This window comes from Oncorhynchus nerka, linkage group LG26 (genome assembly GCF_034236695.1).
Source record: "Oncorhynchus nerka isolate Pitt River linkage group LG26, Oner_Uvic_2.0, whole genome shotgun sequence".
NCBI lineage: Eukaryota > Metazoa > Chordata > Actinopteri > Salmoniformes > Salmonidae > Oncorhynchus > Oncorhynchus nerka.
This window is the reverse complement of record NC_088421.1, coordinates 15,763,822-15,788,742: the sequence shown is the minus strand read 5'-3', so window position 1 is coordinate 15,788,742 and position 24,921 is coordinate 15,763,822. Positions and strand designations below refer to the sequence as shown.

General features: G+C 42.8%; 3 protein-coding genes across 3 annotated transcripts; all 3 read left to right on the top strand.

The window, feature by feature from the left end:
- The first annotated feature begins 174 nt into the window (after window positions 1–174).
- On the top strand, window positions 175–5,509 carry LOC115110533 (proteasome activator complex subunit 3-like). The gene is made up of 11 exons (XM_029636280.2): window positions 175–323; window positions 873–905; window positions 1,076–1,138; window positions 2,440–2,544; window positions 3,260–3,311; window positions 3,553–3,668; window positions 3,792–3,860; window positions 4,020–4,087; window positions 4,187–4,241; window positions 4,327–4,413; window positions 4,541–5,509. The coding sequence occupies exons 1-11, from the start codon at window positions 279–281 to the stop codon at window positions 4,619–4,621; spliced, it is 774 nt and encodes a 257-aa protein (XP_029492140.1). The 5' UTR covers window positions 175–278; the 3' UTR covers window positions 4,622–5,509.
- Window positions 5,510–20,807: 15,298 nt separating this feature from the next.
- LOC135564662 (primary amine oxidase, liver isozyme-like) lies at window positions 20,808–22,594 on the top strand. Its single transcript, XM_065010145.1, has one exon. It carries the CDS (start codon window positions 20,903–20,905, stop codon window positions 22,481–22,483), a length of 1,581 nt encoding a protein of 526 aa, XP_064866217.1. The 5' UTR covers window positions 20,808–20,902; the 3' UTR covers window positions 22,484–22,594.
- A 32-nt stretch (window positions 22,595–22,626) lies between these two features.
- On the top strand, window positions 22,627–24,199 carry LOC135564663 (amine oxidase [copper-containing] 3-like). Its single transcript, XM_065010151.1, has 3 exons — window positions 22,627–22,951; window positions 23,063–23,195; window positions 23,316–24,199. Exons 1-3 carry the CDS (start codon window positions 22,695–22,697, stop codon window positions 23,598–23,600), a joined length of 675 nt encoding a protein of 224 aa, XP_064866223.1. The 5' UTR covers window positions 22,627–22,694; the 3' UTR covers window positions 23,601–24,199.
- The last annotated feature ends 722 nt before the right edge of the window (window positions 24,200–24,921 follow it).

Below are 24,921 nucleotides of genomic sequence, written 5' to 3'. Positions count from 1 at the left end.
CATATTTGAATCAATGTTCCCCAAAAATAAACACGGACACGCCGTTAATGTAACACACGGACGTAATTTTTTAAATCAATATATAATCTTGTATTTTAAAATAATCCACGAGAAAAATAGCTAGTGATACTTTTTTTTGGTCCACGTGGTTGTTTTACGAGTCGCATCTTTTCTACGTCATAACTTGATTTCGAAGCAGTGTGCGGCAAAAGCGACAACGACCCACTTAAAACCGTTTTTGTTTTGTTTATATCAGCTAATTTGATTTATTTCAAATTATGTCTTCAAAGGGCATTAAGGTAGACAATGACCTCAAAACAAAGGTAATGTTTTCACAATTACTTTGACGCAGAAGTTGAATAATTGAGAATGCTTGCCAGGCCTAGCTAGGGAGGTTAGCTACATTTTGCTCATTGCTTATAGTAGCTAGCTACGTTATTAGCATCATATTATTATCATCTATGAATGTTTTATTAGAGAATCTGAGCTCAGTCAAGTGGTGTTTGTTTATCTATCCTGTTGAGACTGGACAGTACCGATTTGTTTGTTTGTGTACAGAATCCCACACCACGCACGAGGGCTGTCTTTTTCTGCAGAAACTTAGCTAGTACGTTAGTAACTAAATATTTCCCACTTCCTCTGCTATAACACTACCAGTTCTTGGGGAGAGCGATAACATTAGCATATGTACAGAATTAACTAGATAGGTCGCCTGCTAGCTACAGATAAAGACACGACGGGAAAAAACGGGTGGTAAGAACAGCTGCTCCCATCAAATGGCACGTGGTGTTATTGGACTGTCATTCAACGTGGTTTTTCTATCACGTCATAAGATGTGTTCGAAAAGGGTTATTATTATTATTTTCTTATAGGTTGACGCCTTCAGAGAGCGGATCACGGGTGAGGTGAGTATCTATTATGTCAACATGTTCTTATTTTAGTTTTTTGATAGTCCTAGTCTTCTATTTCAGAAATTTGTCCAACAACCACAAATAACTGTTAGGAGGCATCATGTATATACTGATGCTGGTGCACACGTGACCATTCATTTAAAAAAAACTTTGATCTTCACTAGGCTGAAAACCTGGTTGCAGACTTTTTCCCCAAAAAGTTGCTGGAACTTGACAGCTTTCTGAAGGTAATTCATATTCTATTAACAGGGATTGTATTGTTGTACATTTCTTTGTCAAAATAGAATCTAGGTTAATCCAGAGCCCCTTAAGGACTGTCACAGCTTACATGATGTGTTGTCAGCTGTGATGCGTTGTCCTGGCACCACCCTTGTTGTCCTGGCAGTGTGGTGCCAGGACAACAACCTCTCCCTCATCAGCAAGGCAAAGGAGCTGATCATGGACTACATGAAAGGAGGGCCGAGCACGCCTCCATCGACGTGGCTGTAGTGTAGCGGGTTGAGAGCCTGAAGTTCCTGTGTCCATATCACTAATTAACATGGTCCACACTAGAGCTGGGACGATAAACTGAAAATTATCAACACCAATCACAAGAACTTTGCTTATATCAATAAGTAGCCTATACTAGATACATTTTAAGTTAAATACATTTGCTAATATGGGTGAGTGTTAATGGGACAGTTGATGGCTACAACCATCAAACCAGTAGTAGATAATAAAAAAATAATCTGTAGTGCACATAGTTGTAATTTATCGTTATTGCATCAATTCAGGCAATTTATTGTGCTATGGATTTTTATCCATATCACCCAGCTCTACTCCACACGCCAACACATTTGTGAGGAAGGCATGACAAGCCTCTTCCACATTTAGGAGGCTGAAAATATTTGGCATGGACACTCTGATACTCAAAGTTCTACAGCTGCACTATTGAGAGCATCTTGGCTGGCTGCTTCACTGCTTGGTATGGCAACGGCTTGTCATCCGACCGCAAGCACTGGGTCGTACGCACTACCTTTCAGTGCCTCAATACCAGGCGGTGTCAGAGGAAGGCCCTAAAAATTGTCAAGTACTCCAGCCACCCAAGTCAGACTGTTCTCTCAGCTACTGCACTGCAAGCGGTACCAATGCACCAAGTCTGGAACCAACAGGACCCTGAATAGATTCTACCACCAAGCCATAAGATTGTTAAATAGTTAACCAAATAGCTACCTGGACTATATGCATTGAACCTTTTGCACTCTCTTTTGACTCATCACATGCTACTGTTTATTATTATCTATCTTGTTGCCTAGTCACTTTACCCCAACGTATGTACATATCTACCTCAATTACCTCGTACCCCTGCACATCGAGTCAGTATAGCCAAGTTATCGTTATTCATTGTGTAATTATTCCACGCGATATTATTTTTCCATTTCTCTCTGTATTTTTGGGAAGGGCCCGTAAGCATTTCACTGTTAGTCCACACCTGTGGTTTACGAAGCATGTGACAAATACTTTGATTTGATTTCTTCATCCTTTCCAGGAGCCCATTCTGAATGTCGCAGACCTGAAAGAGATCCACTCGGAGATAAACATCAAAGTACCAGACCCAATCATTCTCAACAATAGCCATGATGGAGTAGATGTGGTAAGTTCATGGATTCTCATTTGCATCAAATCAGTATCATGTGTATACAAGTGTATACATTCAATACCAAACATGATTTAGTCAATTACATGTTGATTTTTTAAAATTTAACTAGGCAAGTCAGTTAAAATATGTATTTTTCTTACAATGGGAGCCTAGTGGGTTAACTGCCTTGTTCAGGGGCAAAATGACAGATTTTTACCTTGTCAGCTCAGGGATTCAATCTAGCAACCTTTTGGTTAGTGGCCCAATGCTCTAACCTCTAAACTACCTGCTGCCCCCATGGTTACAGTTAACACCTCATTTAGCAAATCAGATCTTGATTGAAGACTATGAAAAGTAGAATCAGGTGTGTTACTGCTTGGCTGGAACAAAGACCTGCAACCACAGTTAGCAAGCATTTGTTTATATTGGCGCTGCCTAACAACTTCATTAGTCTGATCACAAGGGTATGTTCCACATCTGAAAAGAGACTACCCTGAACAAAGTGGAGGATAGCCAACACTAGTAGTCTCTCACTCACTTTAACAAAACACTGTGAAAGAATGTTAATGAGACATAAACAGAATGGCTCATTGACTCTCAGCAGGTCACTGTGCTCAAAGCTCTTGACCATTACTGTTCGAGGTAGAAAAATGTGGAACCCCTTTTGATCTAGGGAGACCTACCTGTAACAGAAGTAATGCCTATGTTAACCCGAGGTTAATGTTTATAGCAAAATTCCAGAAAACGGAAAATGGAAGATGGACTAGATGATAACTGTCAAGGTAAACCCTACTGCCTGTTGTCATGCCATTTAATACTTGCATAGTAAGTCTGATGGCATTTCTGTACTGTAAAATACACTTGTTGATATCTCTTAATGTCTGTCAATGCCGACTTATGCCAGAACCATTCATCTTCAATACATTTCTTGATAGAAGAGTAGACTACACTTGACTGATTTGCAGTATTCTATATTAGCTAGAAGCTGCTTGGATGTTTGACCTCTCAATCCCACCTCTCTAGATGGCCCCAATGTGTTTGGCATGCCAGGGGGGATGATAAAGAGCAACGGCCAGCTGGTGGACCTGATCGAAAGAGTCAAGCCAGAAATAAGAACCCTCATAGAGAAATGCAACACAGTATGTACCCACAAACACATCCATTTTTCATTGATTGCTTTTTGAGGGCTCCCACTCTGAATTGCTTAGTGGAGATCTACTGTTAAGAAATGACTGTCTCATCTGTATGTCTCTCACTCTCAGGTCAAAATGTGGGTCCAGCTCTTAATCCCCAGAATAGAGGATGGTAACAACTTTGGTGTATCCATCCAGGTATTATACTTTCCCATCAGTATGAGTGCAGAGACATTCACATGTCTAGCTTCTGGTCTACTTTTCCAAACATGAACACATCTCCAACACTAGGGGGCAGTACTTGCACTCTTTTGCCTTTCTGTCAGATGATGCTGGCCTTGTTGTTTCTGTCCACAGGAGGAAACTGTTGCTGAGCTCAGGACTGTGGAAGGAGAGGCAGCCTCTTACCTGGACCAAATTTCCAGGTATGCCACAGTATACACTACCTTGTGTTTTTATTTACTTCACAAAAATCCCTTCTAAAAACGGTTCCTTGGACTGTCTCAAACATTTGTTTTCAACAGGTATTACATCACCAGAGCGAAGCTAGTCTCAAAAATTACAAAGTACCCTCATGTGGTAAGTGTTAACTGCATACTATTTACATCCACATCCAATCTGCTGCCCTGAGTCCTCTCGTTGTTGACCATCCGTCTGTCTGCAGGAGGACTACCAGCGCACGGTGACTGAAATAGACGAGAAGGAATACATCAGCCTCAAGATCATTGTGTCAGAGCTGAGGAATCAATATGTGAGCAATACATGCACACTGTTCTGGCTCTGTTCAACCAAGTTGTATCAACTTTATGTTGTTAGCCTGTCATGTTCTGGTGCAGATATTTGTTTACCGTAATAACCAAACCCCCATCTGCTTGCAGGTGACATTACATGACATGATCCTGAAAAACATAGAGAAGATCAAGAGGCCACGAAGCAGCAACAATGAAGCCCTCTACTGAACACTCCACTTATCCTCTTCTCACCAACTCCTAGTAACAGCCACATTGGCAGCATTTAGATATTTTTTTTCCCACTAATTAGTCTTTTGACCAATCAGATAAGCTTTGAATAGATATGATGTGATTGGTCAAAAGACCAATTAATTAGTGGAACAAAGCTCCAAATTGGGTTGCCTGTGTGAATGCAGCCATTGACTGTAACGGGGGCTTTGTTCTGGACTATTATCATCAATTCCCTCAAGGTGGACTTTGAAATTACCTCCTTAGACATGTTCTGAAACATCCATGTTTCCAGGACTTGTGAGAAGGTTGTACCTTGATTATGGATTTTTCTCCATGTCGACCAATCAAGCGGGCTTGAACTGAACTCAAACATGGCCGGCCTCCACAAGGTTGGTAGGTCAGATGAAACTTTTTGTGTCCATGTGCTTGTAGTGTATATGTCTTGTCTGGAAACCGTCATGGGAGTTTCACGGGTATACTTTGTCTGTTTTATCTTTAGTTTTGTTTTTAAGGAATTATTTTTAGGATTCTGAAGTGCTTGGTGGTAACTAAAATTAGCTATATGTGAGATTGTCATGGTGAGTGTGTGGGAATGCTCAGTCTGCATTTTAGCCGTAGTGTAGCTTGCAGTCCTGTCAGTTATTTTTATTTAGTTTTACTTAAGGGACTACTCACAAGTACATTGTGAAGGACTATGTTCTGTTTCCAGCACAATATGTAATGCCCATCCACTCTCACTCTGATCTTGGGAGTTTCAATTGTGTTAAAAGCCAGATGATCTGTAATTTTCTCACATCCAGATGCTACGTGATGAGAGAAGTGTCTTTACTGTATCTCTCCCTTAATTGTAATTTTTGTTTTAAGAATAAATATTTTTACTTAATACATCCTTGAGAGAATGACATGGTTTCTCACCTATTGTATATGCTGAAACTGTTGTCGTGTCTCAAAGAGCTTGTGTATTTGAATTCAAGCCTTGCTGTGAAAATTATTAACCTCAGGATGAGGGGGCAAAATACTTCATCGCTAGGTTTCCATCTAATTTGCAACAGATATTCATACAAATGTGATCAAATCTGCATTAAAAGCCTTTCCCCACCAGAGGTGTTTCCATCAGACACTTTTTGTGTGGATAAAAGGTGGTGTGTGATCAAGTTTCATGTACTGAATAAAGGTAGTGATACACTGATAGTGTACACTGGATAGGTTAGGTTAAATGATAAGAACAATAATTTGTTAATTGGCAGTTAAGCACCGATCATGTCACTAGTATACAAATTAAGACCCTCGATTTTATTGGAAAGGAGCATCAAGTTCATCACTGCACTTTCAGCACCCTGTAGTGTAGACAACTGCATGCTTTACCAAGTTGCAGTGGGAGGACCACACAACATGCAAATCTACCTCAACGTGATGATTATTCTATCAAATTGCGTAAGAAATCATTTCTACCGCAATTTGTCGCACAATTAATTTTACCGACACAAAGAGCCCACTATGTCGTACAAAGAAATTGTAAACATTTACAAAATTATAAGGACACATCCTGTTTCTATCACACTTGTCGTGATGTATTTTTATACGGCAGGCCTTTACTCACATAAAAACTGTTGATGGATACATGGTTATAGGGTAACTAATCTACTACAGCGGTATTCAACTCAATTACCCTAAGAGGTCTGGAGCCTGCTGGTTTTCTGTTCTACTTGATCATTAATTGCACCCACCTGGTGTCCCAGGTCTAAATCGGTCCCCGATGAGAGGGGAACAATGGAAGAAAAGGAAAAAAATAATTGGCATTGGCTTCGAGGTCCAGGGTTGAGTTTGAGGGCACTACACTATGCACTCGTAGTGGTGGTATAGAGATAGGGAAGTGCACCCAAGAGGTAATGCATAACATGCTAAATAATGGGAAATAATCTAGAATTGGCTGCTAGTTGGTCAAGGGCAGGGTTGTGTAGGTTACTTTCTAAATGTAATCTGTTAAGTAATATAATTTTGGGATTACCCAAACTCAGTAATGAAGTATGATTCATTTCAATTTGGATTACTTTCACCTTGAGGCATTAGAAGACGAAAAGGACACATCAAACACATTTGGTGTGTCATAGTGGTCTCTGACTTGTGGTTAGACACACTCCGGTGGATCAAATTTAAACTTGAGCATCGGTGTCCACATCACTGACAAACTGAAATGGTCCACCCACACAGACAGTGTGGTGAAGAAGGTGTGACGGTGCCTCTTCAACCTCAGGAATCTAAAGAAATTTGGCTTAACACATAAAACCCTCACAAACTTTTATAGATGCACAATTGGGCTGTATCACCGCCCACAACCGCAAAGCTCTCCAGAGGATGGTGCGGTCTGCCAAACGCATTACCGGGGGAAAACTTCCCGCCCTCCTGGACACCTACAGCACCTGATGCCATAGGCAGGTCAAATAGATCGTCAAGGACACCAACTACCCGAGCCACTGCCTGTTCACCCCGCTATCATCCAGAAGGCGAGGTCAGTACAGGTGCTTCAAAGCTGGGACCGAGAGACTGAAAAACAGCTTCTATCTCAAGGCCATCAGACTGCTAAACAGCCATCACTAGCACACCAGAGGTGGCTGCCTATAGACACAGAATAGGAATCACTCGCCACTTTAACAATGTTCCGTATCTAGCATTACTCATCTCATATGCACACTCCACAATATTCTACGGTATGTGAGCCACTTTTAAATTGTGTTTACATATTGAATCACCCATTTCATATGCATATACTGTATTGCATAGTAACTGAGCTCTTCAGTAAGGCCAGTCTACTGTCAATGTTTGTCTAAGGCAATTGCATGGCTGTGTGCTCAATTACACCTGTCAGCTACGGGTGTGGCTGAAATAGCCAAATCCACTTATTGTCCACATACTTATATATATCGTGTAGCACATTTTTATGATTTTATTTTTTATTTTTTACATTTTAACTATTTAATTTCATATCCCTGCTCTTCATGGTCTCTACTAACAGGAATGGTGCAATATTTATGCCTCACCAACTGAGTGTCTGCCTTTTATCCCATATCTTTGGTGACTGATTTGAGTTTTCTTACAGCCCTCTGAGTGGTCAAAGTTAGTGCCACTACTGATGCAGGAGGGCTAGGGGAGTTGACCAATTAGGTTCAAGTGAAGATTTTTTTCATATCCATTTCTAAATCGACTGTTAGTACATGCTCTACCAGCTGGTTGATAATATGGTTAAAGGGCTAAAAATCTGTGTGCGTGGGCCAATTATTTAATTGGGAACATTTTGAACTGGGAACATTTTAACGCGGCTAGAAATTTTACAACATGACTTCACAATCGGAACGATTGGGAACTATCTCACTTTGGGAATATCTTTACATGACTACTTTACCATAGAAATATACACTGAACGAAAATATAAACACAACATGTAAAGTGTTGGTCCCATGTTTCATGAGTTGAAATAATCATTTGTGTGCACAAATTACTGATGTCAATGTTGTGAACAGTGTCCCACGGTGACGGTGTGGGTAAAGGTATGGGCAGGCATAAGCTACGGACAACGAACACAATTGCATTTTATCGATGGTAATTTGAATGCACTGAAATGCTGTGACGAGATCCCGTGGCCCATTTATTTTAAGGTATCTGTGACCAACGGATGCATATCTGTATTTCCAGTCATGTGAAATCCATAGACCAGGGCCTAATGAATTTATTTCAATTGACTGATTTCCTTATATGAACTGTAACTCAGTGAAATCTTTGAAATTGTCTGTGGCTTTTATATTTTAGTTCTGTATATCTACTATTTGTGAAGCATAATTACTATGGTGATTTGGAATGTCCAGTCAATTAGCATTACTAGTCATTCTACAGATAAAAAATTGGCCTACAAATGGTTACATAATTTGCATTATGACAGCTGGATCTACTGTGCCATTCCCCAAAAACTGGAAAATAAACTAAAATATAAAACACAGCGGTCATGCAGAGAAAGGAATCCGAAAATCTACCCCTAAACTTTGTTTCAATAAGTCAAAATACGTTTCTATTTACTCCTCAGATACCAAACACGAATTTCCAAGACTGTCCCTGTACTAAAACTGATATTTGTTATTCATTTTTGAAGTTACAAGCCTGAAATATTGAATATAGACTGCTGACACCCTGTGGAAGCCATTGGAATTGCATCCAGGAAGCTAATCTTCAATATGACCTTATACGTGCCATTCTAAGATAATGGTCTCTCTCAAAAACATCTGGATGGTTTTCTCTGGATTTTCTTCTACCATATATATTGTTATATTCTCCTACATTATTTTAACATTTCTACAAACTTCAAAGTGTTTTCTTCCCAATGGTACCAATTATATGCATATCCTGGCTTCAAGGCCTGAGCAACAGGCAGTTTACTTTGGGCACGTCATTCAGGCGAAAATTGAGAAAAAAGGGGCCTAGCCCTAAAGGGAAACTTCACCACGACACTATTTGGTTTGTTTTTCCAGTCTCACTACATAATTATGAGGGATGAGAGGCGTTTCAGACACAATTATGCACCATAACGCTATTTTTTTTAACATTTTCGAGCCAGGAGAGTTCAACCAATGACATCATTGGTAGATTGATGGTAACACTTTCCAAGAAGCTCTAGACGATGAATCTGTTTTTTTCTCTTTACATACTAACATAGAGACGTAGTTAGCTTGCAATATAAGCTCTCTTCACAAGTGGTAGAGTTGTTCAGTGTAGTATAATTTTGTGAGTCCAACTACTAGCCAAATTGAGCTAGCTATCTGTTTGCTATACCCAAAATGTACTGTAGCCTAATGTTATAGCTAGCTAATGTTAGCTAGTTCGCCTCAGTGCATCTTATTAGGAGCAAAACTGGATAAAGGTTTTGATGATGATGATGACAAAGGGTAAAGGAATGACTTCGGCATTATTATGTCTATGAGATATTCTGCATTGTGCTGCTACATTAGGAATACAGACAGTACACAACAATTGCCCATGAAAGTCTAGTGTTTTGGTCGTTCTCATACAGACAACACCACTTGATGGTCTACAGATTCTTTTTGGAGTTTGTTCTATGTGGGGAGAAGCTAGGCACAGGACACCGAATCCCCTTGCCTGCGTGTGTTGGGGACATTCAAGCAATTTATCCCTCACAAGATGAACAGTATAGTATGTTGGATACAAATAAGTGATGACTTGAGGAGATGTGAAAAGTCCATAACAACAATCTATCCCTTTTATCAAAGTAACTCCCAACACCTCAATGCACCCACCATATGCAAGTATTCCCTTGGTAGAAGTGTAATATTTATTATAGGCGTTGGTAGTACATTTTTCTTCTACTCCATACAGTGCATTTGGAAAATATTCAGACACCTTGACTTTTTCCAAATTTTGTTATGTTACAGCTTTATTCTAAAATGGATTTAAAAACAAATTCTCAGCAGTCTACACACAACACCCCATAATGACAAAGTGACATTTTTTGTTGTTGTAAATTTATAAAAATACTTTATTCACATAAATATTCAGACCCTTTGCTAGACTCAAAATTGAGCTCCGGTGCATCCTGTTTCCATTGATCATCCTTGAGATGTTTCTACAACTTGATTGGAGTCCACCTGTGGTAAATTCAATTGATTGGACATAATTTGGAAAGGCACACAACTGTCTATATAAGGTCCCATAGCTGACAGTGCATGTCAGAGCAGAAACCAAGCCATGAGGTCGAAGGAATTGTCTGTACAGCACCGAGACAGGATTGTGTCAAGGCACAGACCTGGGGAAGGGTACCAAAACATTTCTGCAGCATTGAAGGTCCCCAAGAACATAGTGGCCTTCATCATTCTTAAATGGAAGAGGTTTGGAACCACCAATACTCTTCCAAGAGCTGGCCACTATAATTTGCAAATAAATAAATTAAAAATCCTACAATGTGATTTTCTGGGTTTTTTTTCTTCTCATTTTGTCTGTCATAGTTGAAGTGTACCTACAGTGCCTTGCGAAAGTATTCGGCCCCCTTGAACTTTGCGACCTTTTGCCACATTTCAGGCTTCAAACATAAAGATATAAAACTGTATTTTTTTGTGAAGAATCAACAACAAGTGGGACACAATCATGAAGTGGAACGACATTTATTGGATATTTCAAACTTTTTTAACAAATCAAAAACTGAAAAATTGGGCGTGCAAAATTATTCAGCCCCTTTACTTTCAGTGCAGCAAACTCTCTCCAGAAGTTCAGTGAGGATCTCTGAATGATCCAATGTTGGCCTAAATGACTAATGATGATAAATACAATCCACCTGTGTGTAATCAAGTCTCCGTATAAATGCACCTGCACTGTGATAGTCTCAGAGGTCCGTTAAAAGCGCAGAGAGCATCATGAAGAACAAGGAACACACCAGGCAGGTCCGAGATACTGTTGTGAAGAAGTTTAAAGCCGGATTTGGATACAAAAAGATTTCCCAAGCTTTAAACATCCCAAGGAGCACTGTGCAAGCGATAATATTGAAATGGAAGGAGTATCAGACCACTGCAAATCTACCAAGACCTGGCCGTCCCTCTAAACTTTCAGCTCATAAAAGGAAAAGACTGATGCAGCCAAGAGGCCCATGATCACTCTGGATGAACTGCAGAGATCTACAGCTGAGGTGGGAGACTCTGTCCATAGGACAACAATCAGTCGTATATTGCACAAATCTGGCCTTTATGGAAGAGTGGCAAGAAGAAAGCCATTTCTTAAAGATATCCATAAAAAGTGTCGTTTAAAGTTTGCCACAAGCCACCTGGGAGACACACCAAACATGTGGAAGAAGGTGCTCTGGTCAGATGAAACCAAAATTGAACTTTTTGGCAACAATGCAAAACGTTATGTTTGGCGTAAAAGCAACACAGCTCATCACCCTGAACACACCATCCCCACTGTCAAACAGGGTGGTGGCAGCATCATGGTTTGGGCCTGCTTTTCTTCAGCAGGGACAGGGAAGATGGTTAAAATTGATGGGAAGATGGATGGAGCCAAATACAGGACCATTCTGGAAGAAAACCTGATGGAGTCTGCAAAAGACCTGAGACTGGGACGGAGATTTGTCTTCCAACAAGACAATGATCCAAAACATAAAGCAAAATCTACAATGGAATGGTTCAAAAATAAACATATCCAGGTGTTAGAATGGCCAAGTCAAAGTCCAGACCTGAATCCAATCGAGAATCTGTGGAAAGAACTGAAAACTGCTGTTCACAAATGCTCTCCATCCAACCTCACTGAGCTCGAGCTGTTTTGCAAGGAGGAATGGGAAAAAATGTCAGTCTCTCGATGTGCAAAACTGATAGAGACATACCCCAAGCGACTTACATCTGTAATCGCAGCAAAAGGTGGCGCTACAAAGTATTAACTTAAGGGGGCTGAATAATTTTGCACGCCCAATTTTTCAGTTTTTGATTTGTTAAAAAAGTTTGAAATATCCAATAAATGTCGTTCCACTTCATGATTGTGTCCCACTTGTTGTTGATTCTTCACAAAAAAATACAGTTTTATATCTTTATGTTTGAAGCCTGAAATGTGGCAAAAGGTCGCAAAGTTCAAGGGGGCCGAATACTTTCGCAAGGCACTGTATAATGAAAATTACAGGCAGGCCTCTCATCTTTTTAAGTGGCTGACTAAATACTTTTTTGCCCCACTGTATATACATAACCTCAGCAAAAAAAAGAAGTCCTCTCACTGTCAATTGTTTATTTTAAGCAAACTTAACGTGTTAATATTTAGTTATAGTTTAAACATAGCAAGAATCAACACCTGAGACAAACTGAACAAGTTTCACAGACATGTGACCAGCAGAAATGGAACAATGTGTCACTGACCAAAAGTAACACAGTGTCTGGTGTGGCCACCAGCTGCATTATGTACTGCACTGCATCTCCTCCTCATTGACTGCTCCAGATTTGCCAGTTCTTACTGTGAGATGTTACCCCACTCTTCCACCAAGGCACCTGCAAGTTCCCAGACATTTCTGGGGGGAATGGCCCTAGCTCTCACCCTCCAATCCAATAAGTCCCAGATGTGCTCAATGGGATTGAGATCCGGGCTCTTCGCTAGCCATGGCAGAACACTGACATTCCTGTCTTGCAGGAAATCACGCATAGAACGAGCAGTATGGCTGGTGGCATTGTCATTCTGGAGGGTCTTGTCAGGATGAGCCTGCAGGAACGGTACCACATGAGGGAGGATGATGTCTTCCCTGTTATGCACAGCGTTGAGATTGCCTGCAATGACAACAAGCTCAGTCCGATGATGCTGTGACACACCGGCCCAGACCATGATGGACCCTCCACCTCCAAATCGATCCCGCTCCAGAGTACAGGCCTCGGTGTAATGCTCATTCCTTCAACGATAAACGCGAATCCGACCATCACCTCTGGTGAGACAAAACTGCGACTCGTCAGTGAAGAGCACTTTTTGCCGGTCCTATCTGGTCCAGCGACGGTGAGTTTGTGCTCATAGGCGACGTTGTTGCCGGTGATGTCTGGTGAGGACCTGCCTTACAACAGGCCTACAGCCATCAGTCCAGCCTCTCTCAGCCTATTGCGGACAGTCTGAGCACTGATGCAGGGATTGAGCGTTCCTGGTGTAACTCGGGCAGTTGTTGTTGCCATCCTGTACCTGTCCCGCAGGTGTGATGTTCAGATGTACCGCTCCTGTGCAGGTGGTGTTACACATGGTCTGCCACTGCGAGGATGATCAGCTGTCTCCCTGTATCGCTGTCTTTGGAGTCTCACATTACGGGCATTGCCATTTATTGCCCTGTCCACATCTGCAGTCCTAATGCCTCCTTGCAGCATGCCTAAGGCATGTTCACGCAGATGAGCAGGGACCCTGGGCATCTTTCTTTTGGTGTTTTTCAGAGTCAGTAGAAAGGCCTCTAGTGTCCTAAGTTTTCATAACTGTGACCTTAATTGCCTACCGTCTGTAAGCTGTTAGTGTCTTAACGACCGTTCTACAGGTGCATGTTGTTTATGGTTCATTGAACAAGCATGGGAAACAGTGTTTAAACCCTTTACAATGAAAATCTATGAAGTTAATTAATACAAATACAAATAACTCTGAAAGACGGTCCTGAAATGGGAATGTTTCTTTTTTTTTGCTGAGTTTATGTACAAGAACAAGCCAAATATATACCACAATGCAGTTGTGACCATGCTAGGCATTCCATATTATACTACAACATCACTCTAACTGAATATGGATGTTGTGTTGGTGGAGTGTTCTAGGCATGGTCCTTAATGTTCTTCAGCTGGTGAACCTTGTCTTGTCTTGGGCAATGGCAGCTGGTCTGGCATGTAGGACCGCACCTGTCGAAGGTGGATCCAGTTGAGAATGGGTGTCAATAGGCACGTAGCTAACATTACTTACTGGACCAGCCACTCGTTCATTAAACATTAGCTTGTGAATAACTATTGAGTTTTATTTTTATGTCGACATCGACTGCAAACTACAAGCAAACACATGCTGCTGGAGTAACATGTTTGATGGGGACAAAGTAGTAAAATGTTGGCTAATCACTGACTAGTGTTCAGCAGACTCATCCTGCTGCTGTTGTTGATGACGTTGACACCAGCTTCAGTAGTACAGAGCCTGTAGACCTATTGGATAAGAGTTTGCAGCTTGGAACAAACTCAAGCTCAACATCATCTGACTCAGAAGAGGAAAACACTGCACGGAGCTGGCAAGAGCCAGTGTATAGTCTCTGAGTCCATTTTATAGGGTTGGAGGGATACATTTTTTATGATAGTTTGAATTTTGAGTGCAGTCGTAAATTCACTCCGGCTATCTATTCCGATTTCAAAGCCCTCTTGTCTGTGTGCCAGAGCGCAGAACAACTGATGAATTTACGAACACACAATGCCCGTTGAATATGACCTGTGTCAGTAAACGTTGGCAAAGAATATATATTATGTACTCACCCTAACAGAGCTGGTTAGCCTGTTTTCATGTTATCTAGAGCGTTGGCGACTGTAACTGTGCTGCTGGCAACAAATATATATATTTTTATATATATAATATATATATTTATATATATATATTTTATTTTATTTTATTTATTATATATATATATATTTTTAAATAAATATATATATATATATATTTTTATATATATATATATATTTTTTTATATATATAAATATATATATTATATATATATATATATATATACAAATATATATATTTGTTGCCAGCAGCACAGTTACAGTCGCCAACGCTCTAGATAACATGAAAACAGGCTAACCAGCTCTGTTAGGGTGAGTAAAATGGTCAGACGAGGTGTTCTCTCATTTGTGTCTGGAAGTAGCTAGCAAACTAGTCAACTTTAGCTAGTTAGCTTGGGTGCTTGACTGCCGTTGTGAGGTCAAAATGCTCAGATCAACCCTGGTCCTCAGCTAGCGTGCGCTCTAAACGCTCCGAGAGCTAAACGCTCTGAATTTATGAACTGACAATCTGACAATGCTCTGAATTTACAAATGCTCAGAGCACACAATGAGCACACTCTGGCACTCGAGTGAATTTACGAACACATCAATTGAAAACTACTGTCTTCAGTGTCATCATAGTATTGGCAGGATGACAATATTTTTATATTTTGCAAATTAAAATAGTGTTCTGTTTCTTGGGCCAACCCAATGAACCCTGGTAGAAATAATCACTTGGCTTTATTTAATGGTAATATGGAATGTCAAGTCAATGAGCATTATGGGTAAAATAATTACAGAGGAATATGAAGTGGCCAGCCAGACCAACAGGAGGACGTGCTTCTTTTGAGCTTGAAATTAAGAAAATTGGTGCGAAATTGTAGAAGGGGATCCTCCTGCATCTTAGAATGCTTAGGATCTTTATAATATAACTAGATATATAAATGTGTATTTAACAAATCAAATATCCTCATAGTTCTGCAGGTAGGCCGATTGTCACGTTGGTTGTAACGAGGAGACCAAGCCGCAGCATGATGAGAATACATTCCTCTTTATTAAAGAAAGAACACTTAAACAAACTAACAAAACAATAAAACGGACGTGAAGCTATAAACACTGGTGCTGACACAGGCAACTAATACGTGACAGAATAACCCACCAAACCAGGACCAAGCAGCGTGAAAGGGAGGAACAGCGCTTGGTGGAAAAATGGACCCGGGAGAAGGATGAGTGGGTAACAACCTGGGAGGAGATGGAGAGGTGGTCCATCGAGCCAGGAAGAGTGCCAGAGCCCGCCTGGGATTCAATGGAACAGTGCGAGGAGGGATACAGGAGAATGGAAGAAAGGCGACGATATAAGGGTACACGGCTAGCACGGAAGCCCGAGAGGCAGCTCCAAGATTTGTGTGGGGGGGGGGGGCACACGAGGAGATTGGCTGAGTCAGGTAGGAGACCTGAGTCAACTCTTCGTGCTTACCATGGGGAGTGTGTAACTGGTCAGGCACCGTGTTATGCAGAGATGCTCATGGTGTCTCCAGTGCGCTATTCTAGCCCGGTGCGCTCTATTCCAGCATTCAGTTTGGAAGGAGGGTGCCGGCTCAGCGCTCCTGGTCTTCAGTATACCTCCTTGGACCAGGATATCCTGCGCCGGCTCTGCGTACTGTGTCTCCGGTATACCTCCTTGGACCAACCCAGTGCGTCCTGTGCCAGCGCCCTGCATTTGCAGGGCGAAATTTAAACATCCAGCCAGGACGGGTTATGTCAGCTCTCCACTCCAGACCTCCAGTGTGCCTCCACAGTCCAGTACACCCTGTTCCTCTTCCCCGCACTCGCCCTGAGGTGCGTGTCCCCAGCCCGGTACCACCAGTTCCGGCACCACACACCAGGCCTCCTGTGCTCCTCGCCAGTCCAGAGCTTCCGGCGACAGCACCCAGTCCAGAGCGTCCGGCGTCAGTACCCAGTCCAGAGCGTCCGGCGACAGTACCCAGTCCAGAGCGACAGTACCCAGTCCAGAGCGTCCGGCGACAGTACCCAGTCCAGAGCGTCCGGCGACAGTTCACAGACCGGAACGTTCAACGACGGGCCAGAACGTTCAACCAGCCCAGAGCGTTGAACCGGGCCACAGACAGGAACCCAGTCCAGAGCGAACAGTACCCGGTCCAGACCGGAAAGACAGTACGGGCCACAGAGTCGTTCAGCGGGCCACAGACCGGCGTTCAGTACCCGAACAGTCCAGAGCGGCCACAGACCGGGCGTTCACAGACCGGAACCTCGCGACGGGCCACACCGGAACTCCCGCGAACGCCAACGACGTTGGCCGAAGGGCCAGACCGGAACGTTGAACGACGGGCCACAGACCGGAACCTCCCGCGACGGGCCACAGACCGGAACGTTCAACGACGGGCCACAGACCGGAACGTTCAACGACGGGCCACAGACCGGAACCTCCCGCGACGGGCCACAGTCCGGAACCTCCCGCGACTGGCCACAGACCGGAACCTCCCGCGACGGGCCACAGTCCGGGGTCTCCAGCGACGGTCCCCAGCCCTCAGTGTAAAGAATGGGGGCGGCGTCCAGAACCTAAACCACCACCAAGGTTAGATGACCATCCAGACCCTCCCATATATGTTTAGGTGTGCGGCCGGGAGTCCGCACCTTTGGGGGGGGGGGGTACTGTCACGCCCTGACCTTACTATTCTTTGTTTTCTTTATTATTTTGGTTAGGTCAGGGGGTGACGAGGGTGATATGTGTTTTTGTTCTGTCTAGGGTTTTGTATGTTTATGGGGTTGTTTCTAGTCTAGGTGTTTTTATGTCTATGGTTGCCTAGATTGGTTCTCAATCAGAGGCAGCTGTTTATCGTTGTCTCTGACTGGGGACCATATTTAGGTAGCCATATTCCTTGGGTATTTGTCTATGGTTAGTTGCATGTCAGCACTCGTTATATATAGCTTCACGTTCGATTTATATAGTTTGTTTAAGTGTTCTTCATTTTCATTAAAGAAGAATGTATTGATATCACACTGCGCCTTGGTCTCCTCGTTACAACGAACGTGACACCGATATACTCAAAGTGATCTACAATTCTTGGTTTTCTTGTATAAACAGACATTGAATTTGCTACAACTTATCGGAGTTCCTCCTGAGATGCAAATTGTTGTTTCCCTGGAATACAACATCTGAAAGTTGTCACAAGGGAGAGAGGACTCGTGGGAGAAGGAAAATGAGTGGGCCACACAGCTTGTGCACTGGCCAGGAATAAATTAGTGAATTATAGAAACATATCTCAGTAAATCTAAGTCGAATGGCAGGAAGGTCAAAGGCTAGAAAATATATAGGTCAGGGATGGGCAACTTTTGATGAGGGTGGGAGCCAGAAAACAATTCTGAAATCGTCACGAGGGGCCGCAGAGGCTCGCAGTTCTCCATACCCACATCGATACCCACACATGCAGCCTAGCGTTTTGGGTGCCCTAAGCAAAACATTTTTTTACATTTTTATAATTATGAATTGTGTTGTTGTATTGGATCAATAGAATATGGGGAATAAAATGTATCCAAATATACCAGTTAATCCTGAAATTAAACCTAGATTCCTTAGTTGAAGCATAAAAAAGAAAGCCATCCATATCGCGGTCACCAACGCCCCACTACCGGACCAGCTAAACACCTTTTTCTCATGATTCGAGCACAATGACCCTAAGCTGCCAAGGAGAGCCCTGATGACAACATGGTCTACACACCCAGTATCCACTGAGGACATATGTAACTCATTCAAATGGTTTAACCCTCACAAGGCTGCCGGCTCAGACGGCATTGCTAGCCCTGCCCTCAGAGCACGTGCAGACTAGCTGGCTGTTGTCTTCTCTGACATTTTCTCTCCCTAGGTCAGGCCGCTATACCCACCTGCTTCAAGATATCCACTATCATCCCTGTGCCCAAGAAAGGGAAAGTAACTGAACTGAATGACTACCAACCAGTAGCACTCACTTCCGTTATCATGAAGTACTTAAAGAGGCTAGTCAAAAACCATATCACCTCCTCCCTCCCTGACACACTCGACTCTCTCCAATTCGCCTACCGACCTGACAGTTCCACGGACGACGCAATCGCCATTGCACTGCATACTACCCATAGCCACCTGGACAAAAGGAATGCATATGTGAGGATGCTGTTCATCAACTACAGCTCGGCCTTCAATACCATAGTGCCCTATAAGCTCATTACAAAGCTCACGGCCCTGGGTCTGAACTCCTCCCTTTGCAACTGGGTCCTTGGTCTCCTGACGGCGGTGAAGGTAGGCGAAACTGATTCTCAACACAGGGGCCCCACAAGGGTGCGTCCTTAGTCCCCTTCTGTATTCCCTGTATACACACGACTGCGTGGCCTCACACAGTTCCAACTCCATCATCAAGTTTTCTGACAACACGACAGTAGTAGGCCTGATTACCAATAACGACAAGATTTTACAGCTAGGAGGAAGGCACTTTGACGGCGTGGTGCCAGGTAAACAACCTCTCCCTCAACGTTAGCAAAACAAAGGAGCTGATTGTGGACTTCAGGAGGAACAAGGCTGGACATGCCCCCATTCTCATAAACAGGGCCGCCGTGAAGACAGTCAGTAACTTAAAATTCCTTGGTGTACACATCTCAGAGAAGCTGAAATGGTCTAACCACATGGACAGATGAGGAAGGCACGACAGTGACCTTTCAACCTCAGGATGCTGAAGAAATTCGGCCTGTCCAGAAGGGCCCTCAGTGTTCTACAGGTACATCATCGAGAGCATACTGTCGAGCTGCATCACAGCCTTTTACGGCAACTTCACCACCACGGACCACAAGGCGCTTCAGAGGGTGATCCGTGCAGTTGAATTCACCATTGGGTGCACACTGCCTGCCCTACAGGACACCTACCACACCAGGTGTCGCAGGAAGGCCAAGATGATCATCAGGAACCCTGTTCTCCCTGCTTCAATCACTCCGATGCAAACAGTTGTAAGGGATTTCTGCCCTATGTTCATACAAGAGACCACAGGAAACTTCTTTGATCGGAGGTTAGTTTGTTTAATAAGGATTGTAACCCGGAGTAAACACTTACAGTAATTTGCAAGTAACACACTCAGTTCTGGAGATGGTGTTTGCCCTTTTAATCCCCTACTATGGTTCACCCCGCCCAGGGTGATGTCCCTTAACTTGAATACCATATATGCTCATAATTATCAGTTGCTAATACAAAACTGTCTCTGCTAGCCATGTTTTGAGGGTATGCATTGTTCGTTTACATTTAGGCCTACATTGTTTACAAACATTGGTGCCAAACAAGCTTGTATTTTGGCTTCTGATGGGGTAGGTCTATGACAGTTGAACTAGCTCATGAGGCATTTATAACGTAGCCTATTACTCATGAATCAATGGGTATAGGCTATATCATTATTTTAATGCCTATATCCAAAATTGGATGTAGCAACTAAGAGTTATAGCTGTGTTTGTTGGTTAGAATAAGAGAGTTCCTTTTACGGTTTGCCTCAGAAAGAAAAAGTGAGGAGCCCTATACACTATAAACCTACTTCAAACTGAGTAATTTCAGAAAGGCTGCCAAGACTTGTGGCTTTCCATTTACATCAAATGTTGGGAATGTTGGCTGCGTTCCGAAACGGAAAACTATTCCCACCAGGGGCCAGGAAACACGGCGGGCCACAACAGACAAATCAGATTAAGGTGTTTTTCGACAGTGCAGTGAGACCCAGGCTAGTGAAAAACAACAAAAGCAACACCATCAATTGTTTTGTCTGCAGGTAATGCCTGGTTTATAGAGGCTTCCCAACTAATATAACCATTATAGTGTATTTCAACTTCAATACGACGATGCTCTTGCACACCACATTTTGTGTAAAAATAGTTACACATAGAAAATTCAATCTAGGCCTGCATGTACAAATAAAATATCTGTAAAAAATATATCAACATAACCAAGTCCATTGAACAAGTATTTATTTGACAGGAACGCAATACCCTTTCCACAGGGAGCATACAATATGTGCGTAAAATACACTTTACACAGGAGGAATGTTGGCCTTTATCCAAAAACTATTGGATTAAACCCCGGCAATTGCATAACTTTATTCAAAGTATACGAGAACTTTGAATTTCTTGAGGGTGCTGCACGGGGGAGGGACGGACGGGTGTGGCTCATCCCAAATTCACTTGCGCGCCTAATCTTATGTTATGCTCCTCGCAATCGCCTCCTCTATCCAGAACACCCCAGGATGTTTAGATTGTGGTTTGGAGAATGACTTCATTAATTAAATGGATATTGATACTCTTTGGCCTGATCTCAGTAATAGCGAATATTGTCATCGTATGTCTTTACTCGGGTAGGCTGCCCAAATGCTCCTCGAAGCCGCATCATGTTTTCAAGGGAAAACACAATGAACGAAGCGGGATGTTTGCTGACCTGTCCGCCGAGGAATATCTCCAAGTCCGCGACTATATGAGTAATCAGAAAGACTTGAATATTTCTGTCAATGCGTTTACAAAGCCTTCAGGGAATTTTCTCTTCTTAATTGATGTTTTGCTGCCAATGAAAGCGGATGCGCTTGGTTACCTAGATAACAATAAACCCAAGCCGGTGAGAGAGGCGACTGCGATGGTTTTCTATGGCACCCTTGGGTACATTAAAGAATATGTGGTAGGACCTCTCCCCAACCCGATTTACCACCGCGATGTCACGGTTAAGAGGTATAAAGAAGAGTTGCCCATCAATGCGCGTACGGTCACCATTGGTGAATATGCACTTATTTTCAAGTTTATTAATGAAGAGGTATTTACAAAACTTGGCAAAATTGTGAAAGAAAGTTTTGATGTCAGTAAAGAGAAAACCCTGAATGGTTTCGAAGGCATGCCTCGGGGTGTCAAATCGGGAGAGAGACAGACATGGATATCTTTCTTTCGTGATTTGAGTGGAATGTACATCCACCCTGTAGGTTTGGAAGTTTTAATCAACCACGAAAGCACCAACGCGTCTCTTTGGAGTGTGAAGAGATTACTTTATAACGGACAGTACTTTGACAGTGTGGAGGATCTTATAAAACAATATGATGCCGGGACAGTGACTAAAATTGTGTATAAACCTGTCCAGAACTATGCATCACTCAAACCTAGAAGTAAACCCACCGGTTTAAGCCCTCAGCAGTTTTACGCTCAGGGTAAACGCTTCAGTGTCAAGAATAATCATGTCATGTATCTCGAATGGAGTTTTGCGTTTGGTCTGAGTTCCCTCACCGGTATGAGAGTTTTTGACATTCGTTTCAAGGGGGAGAGGATAGTTTATGAGCTTAGTGTTCAAGAGGCAATGTCAGTTTATGGTTCCATCACACCCGGCATGATTCTGACTAAGTTTTTGGACTCTAGTATCGGAATAGGTCGCTTTGCGCACGAGCTCGTTCGAGGCGTGGATTGTCCGTACGCGGCAACCTACATTGACACTTTCCGATACATTGACGTCAGTGCACCTCATAGATTCAGGAATTCAATTTGCATTTTTGAGCACAATACAGGCCGTCCTCTCAGAAGACACTTCTCTGACTTTTTCAGCAATAGTTATGGAGGCATGGTAAACAGTGCCTTAGTTTTTAGGACCATTACGGCCATAGGTAACTATGACTACTTGTGGGACTTCATTTTTTACCAGAGTGGCTCTGTTGAGGCCAAAGTGCATGCCACTGGATACATATCGTCATCTTTCAATGTTGACGGCAATCTCAAATACGGACACCAGGTGGCAGAAAATACTATTGGGAACATCCACACTCATTTCATCCACTTCAAAGTTGACCTGGACGTGTTGGGTAAGTGTGAACAATACATTTGACCTAGTATAAACCGATGAAAGGTCAAGCACAGTTATAAATGTCTTGTGGCCACTGAAGACCTGGTTTTAACCCCAGTTGGTTACATTGGTGCTGGACGTGTCTGTGAGTTATCTTTCATTTCAATGATAGGATTATAACATGATCCAATAATTAGAATTTTGAATTGGGATTTTGTACCACAGGGTTGAGAATGTATTCCAGACCAAGGACATGAAGTTTATGAATGTTTCTTTACCCTGGATGCCGGAGCGCTATGCCATGGTTCCTCAGCTGGTGGAGGCCCAGCTAAAGACTGAGAAGGAGGCTGCTCTCCGCTACGACACCAAGACGCCACGCTACCTTCACATCGCCAGCAACCGCACCAACCGCTGGGGCCACCAACGCTCCTACCGCCTCCAGGTGGTCAGCTTCACCGGTGACAGCCTTCCAGAGACGGAGCCAGAGGAGAAGTCCATGTCTTGGGCTAGGTGAGTCTCCCTCCCATCTCCTCCTAAGGAAGGTCCTACTTCCTAAAACACAGGTTACAGGTAGACCAAAGGCAAAGCAGTTTGACCAACTTTTGTTATTTTATTTGACAGGTATAAAGTGGCCATCACTAAGCACAAAGACTCCGAGCAGACCAGCAGTAGCCTGTACAGTCAGAACAACATGTGGACACCAGCAGTGGACTTCAGCAAGTACATTGAGGATGACGAGAGCATTGAGAACCAGGTGTGTTTTTGATCTTGCCGTTGTCCTTACATATATTTTGCCACTCTTGAGATTTGCACATTTTCAGGTCATTGATAAATGAAGGTTTGGTAGTCACCAAATTAGTGCTTTTTTGTCTAGGACCTGGTTGCCTGGGTAACCACAGGCTTCCTCCACATTCCCCATGCTGAGGACATCCCCAACACAGTTACCGTTGGAAATGGAGGCGGAGTGATCCTGAGACCACATAACTACTTTGATGAGGACCCGTCTATTCACTCTCCAGACGGGGTGTACATCAGCCCAGGGTCAGAGGGAAACTGTGAAAATAACAAGATGGCCTGCTTGGCTGAAGACGCATGCACCCCAACCATTGAACCCTTCACCTACAATGGGTTTGAAGGGACCATGAAGTTTGAAGAGTGAAAAAAAAATCCCAATCCTGAGTGTGCTCTGCGCTAAACACTAAAAGACTTATGAAAATGTGAATCTTGCCCAAGACAACATTTGAAATAATTAAGAAACAATATTGGATTTCTAATTTGACATGGACTCTACAAGTTGTCAAAAGAGTTTCACAGGGATGCTGGCCCAAATTGACTCCAATGCTTCCAGTTGTGTCAAGTTGGCTGGATGTCTTTTGGGTGGTGGACCATTCTTGATACACACGGGAAACTGTTGAGTGGGAAAAACCCAGCGGCGTTGCCATTCTTGACACACTCAAACCAGTGTGCCTGGCACCTACTATCATACCCTGTTCAAAGGCACTTAAATCTTTTGTCTTGCCCATTCACCCTCTAAATGGTACACTCACTGTATATATTCAACTCAATACAGTATAGGTTTATATCTACTCATTTGCATACTTTATCACTGCACTGAGGCTTTTTAATTCACTTTCGTCTGACCACTCTCTGTATGAGGAGGAAGATGTAACTCTCCGTTGATTGTTTATGTTTTTACCTTACACATAATAAATAATCTGTCTAGTTGTCTCTCCAAATAAAAATATTTGTTTAAAATGGGCTGGACCTCAGCTGTTTCCTGTTTTTTACAGTCTTTCTACTCCCCATGGTGTCTGCAGAGACCAGATCAAAGTGGGTGAATGAACTCCCCACCCCTCCTCACTTCATGGGAACGGAAGTTCTTGTTGTAATACCTTTTTAAATTTTTTTTAACTTTATTTAACTAGGCAGGTCAGTTAAGAACAAATTCTTATTTACAATGACGGCCTACACCGGCCAAACCCGGACGACGCTGGGCCAACTGCGCCGCCCTATGGGACAATCACGGCCGGTTGTGATACAGCCTGAATAGGAATTAACTTAGATTTTTTTTTCGCAGCACAATAGGGTCTCTTGCACAAGATTTTGGCATTTTTAAGACCCCTGCGAGTTTGTAATTTTCCCTCTTGGACAACTCACAGATTTTGTAACATATCTTGGCGCAGCCTCCAATCCTTACAAAAGGTGACCTGAAAATGACCTCTCCCTGGCCATCGTAAATATTTGAAGGAATGTCCATGCAGGCAGCTAACAGGCCTCTTACGCACAACTTTGTCCACATTTTGGAAAAATTGATTTCTGCTCTGCTGCTAAGTGCCTCTTAGACCTGTGTAGGCTACTCATCATACATATATATATATATATATATATATATACACACACACATATGTCTGCTCCCACTTATGTTGCAAAATGTCTATTTTAATTTGACCTTTCAATAAATTCCACTCACTGTGTAGACA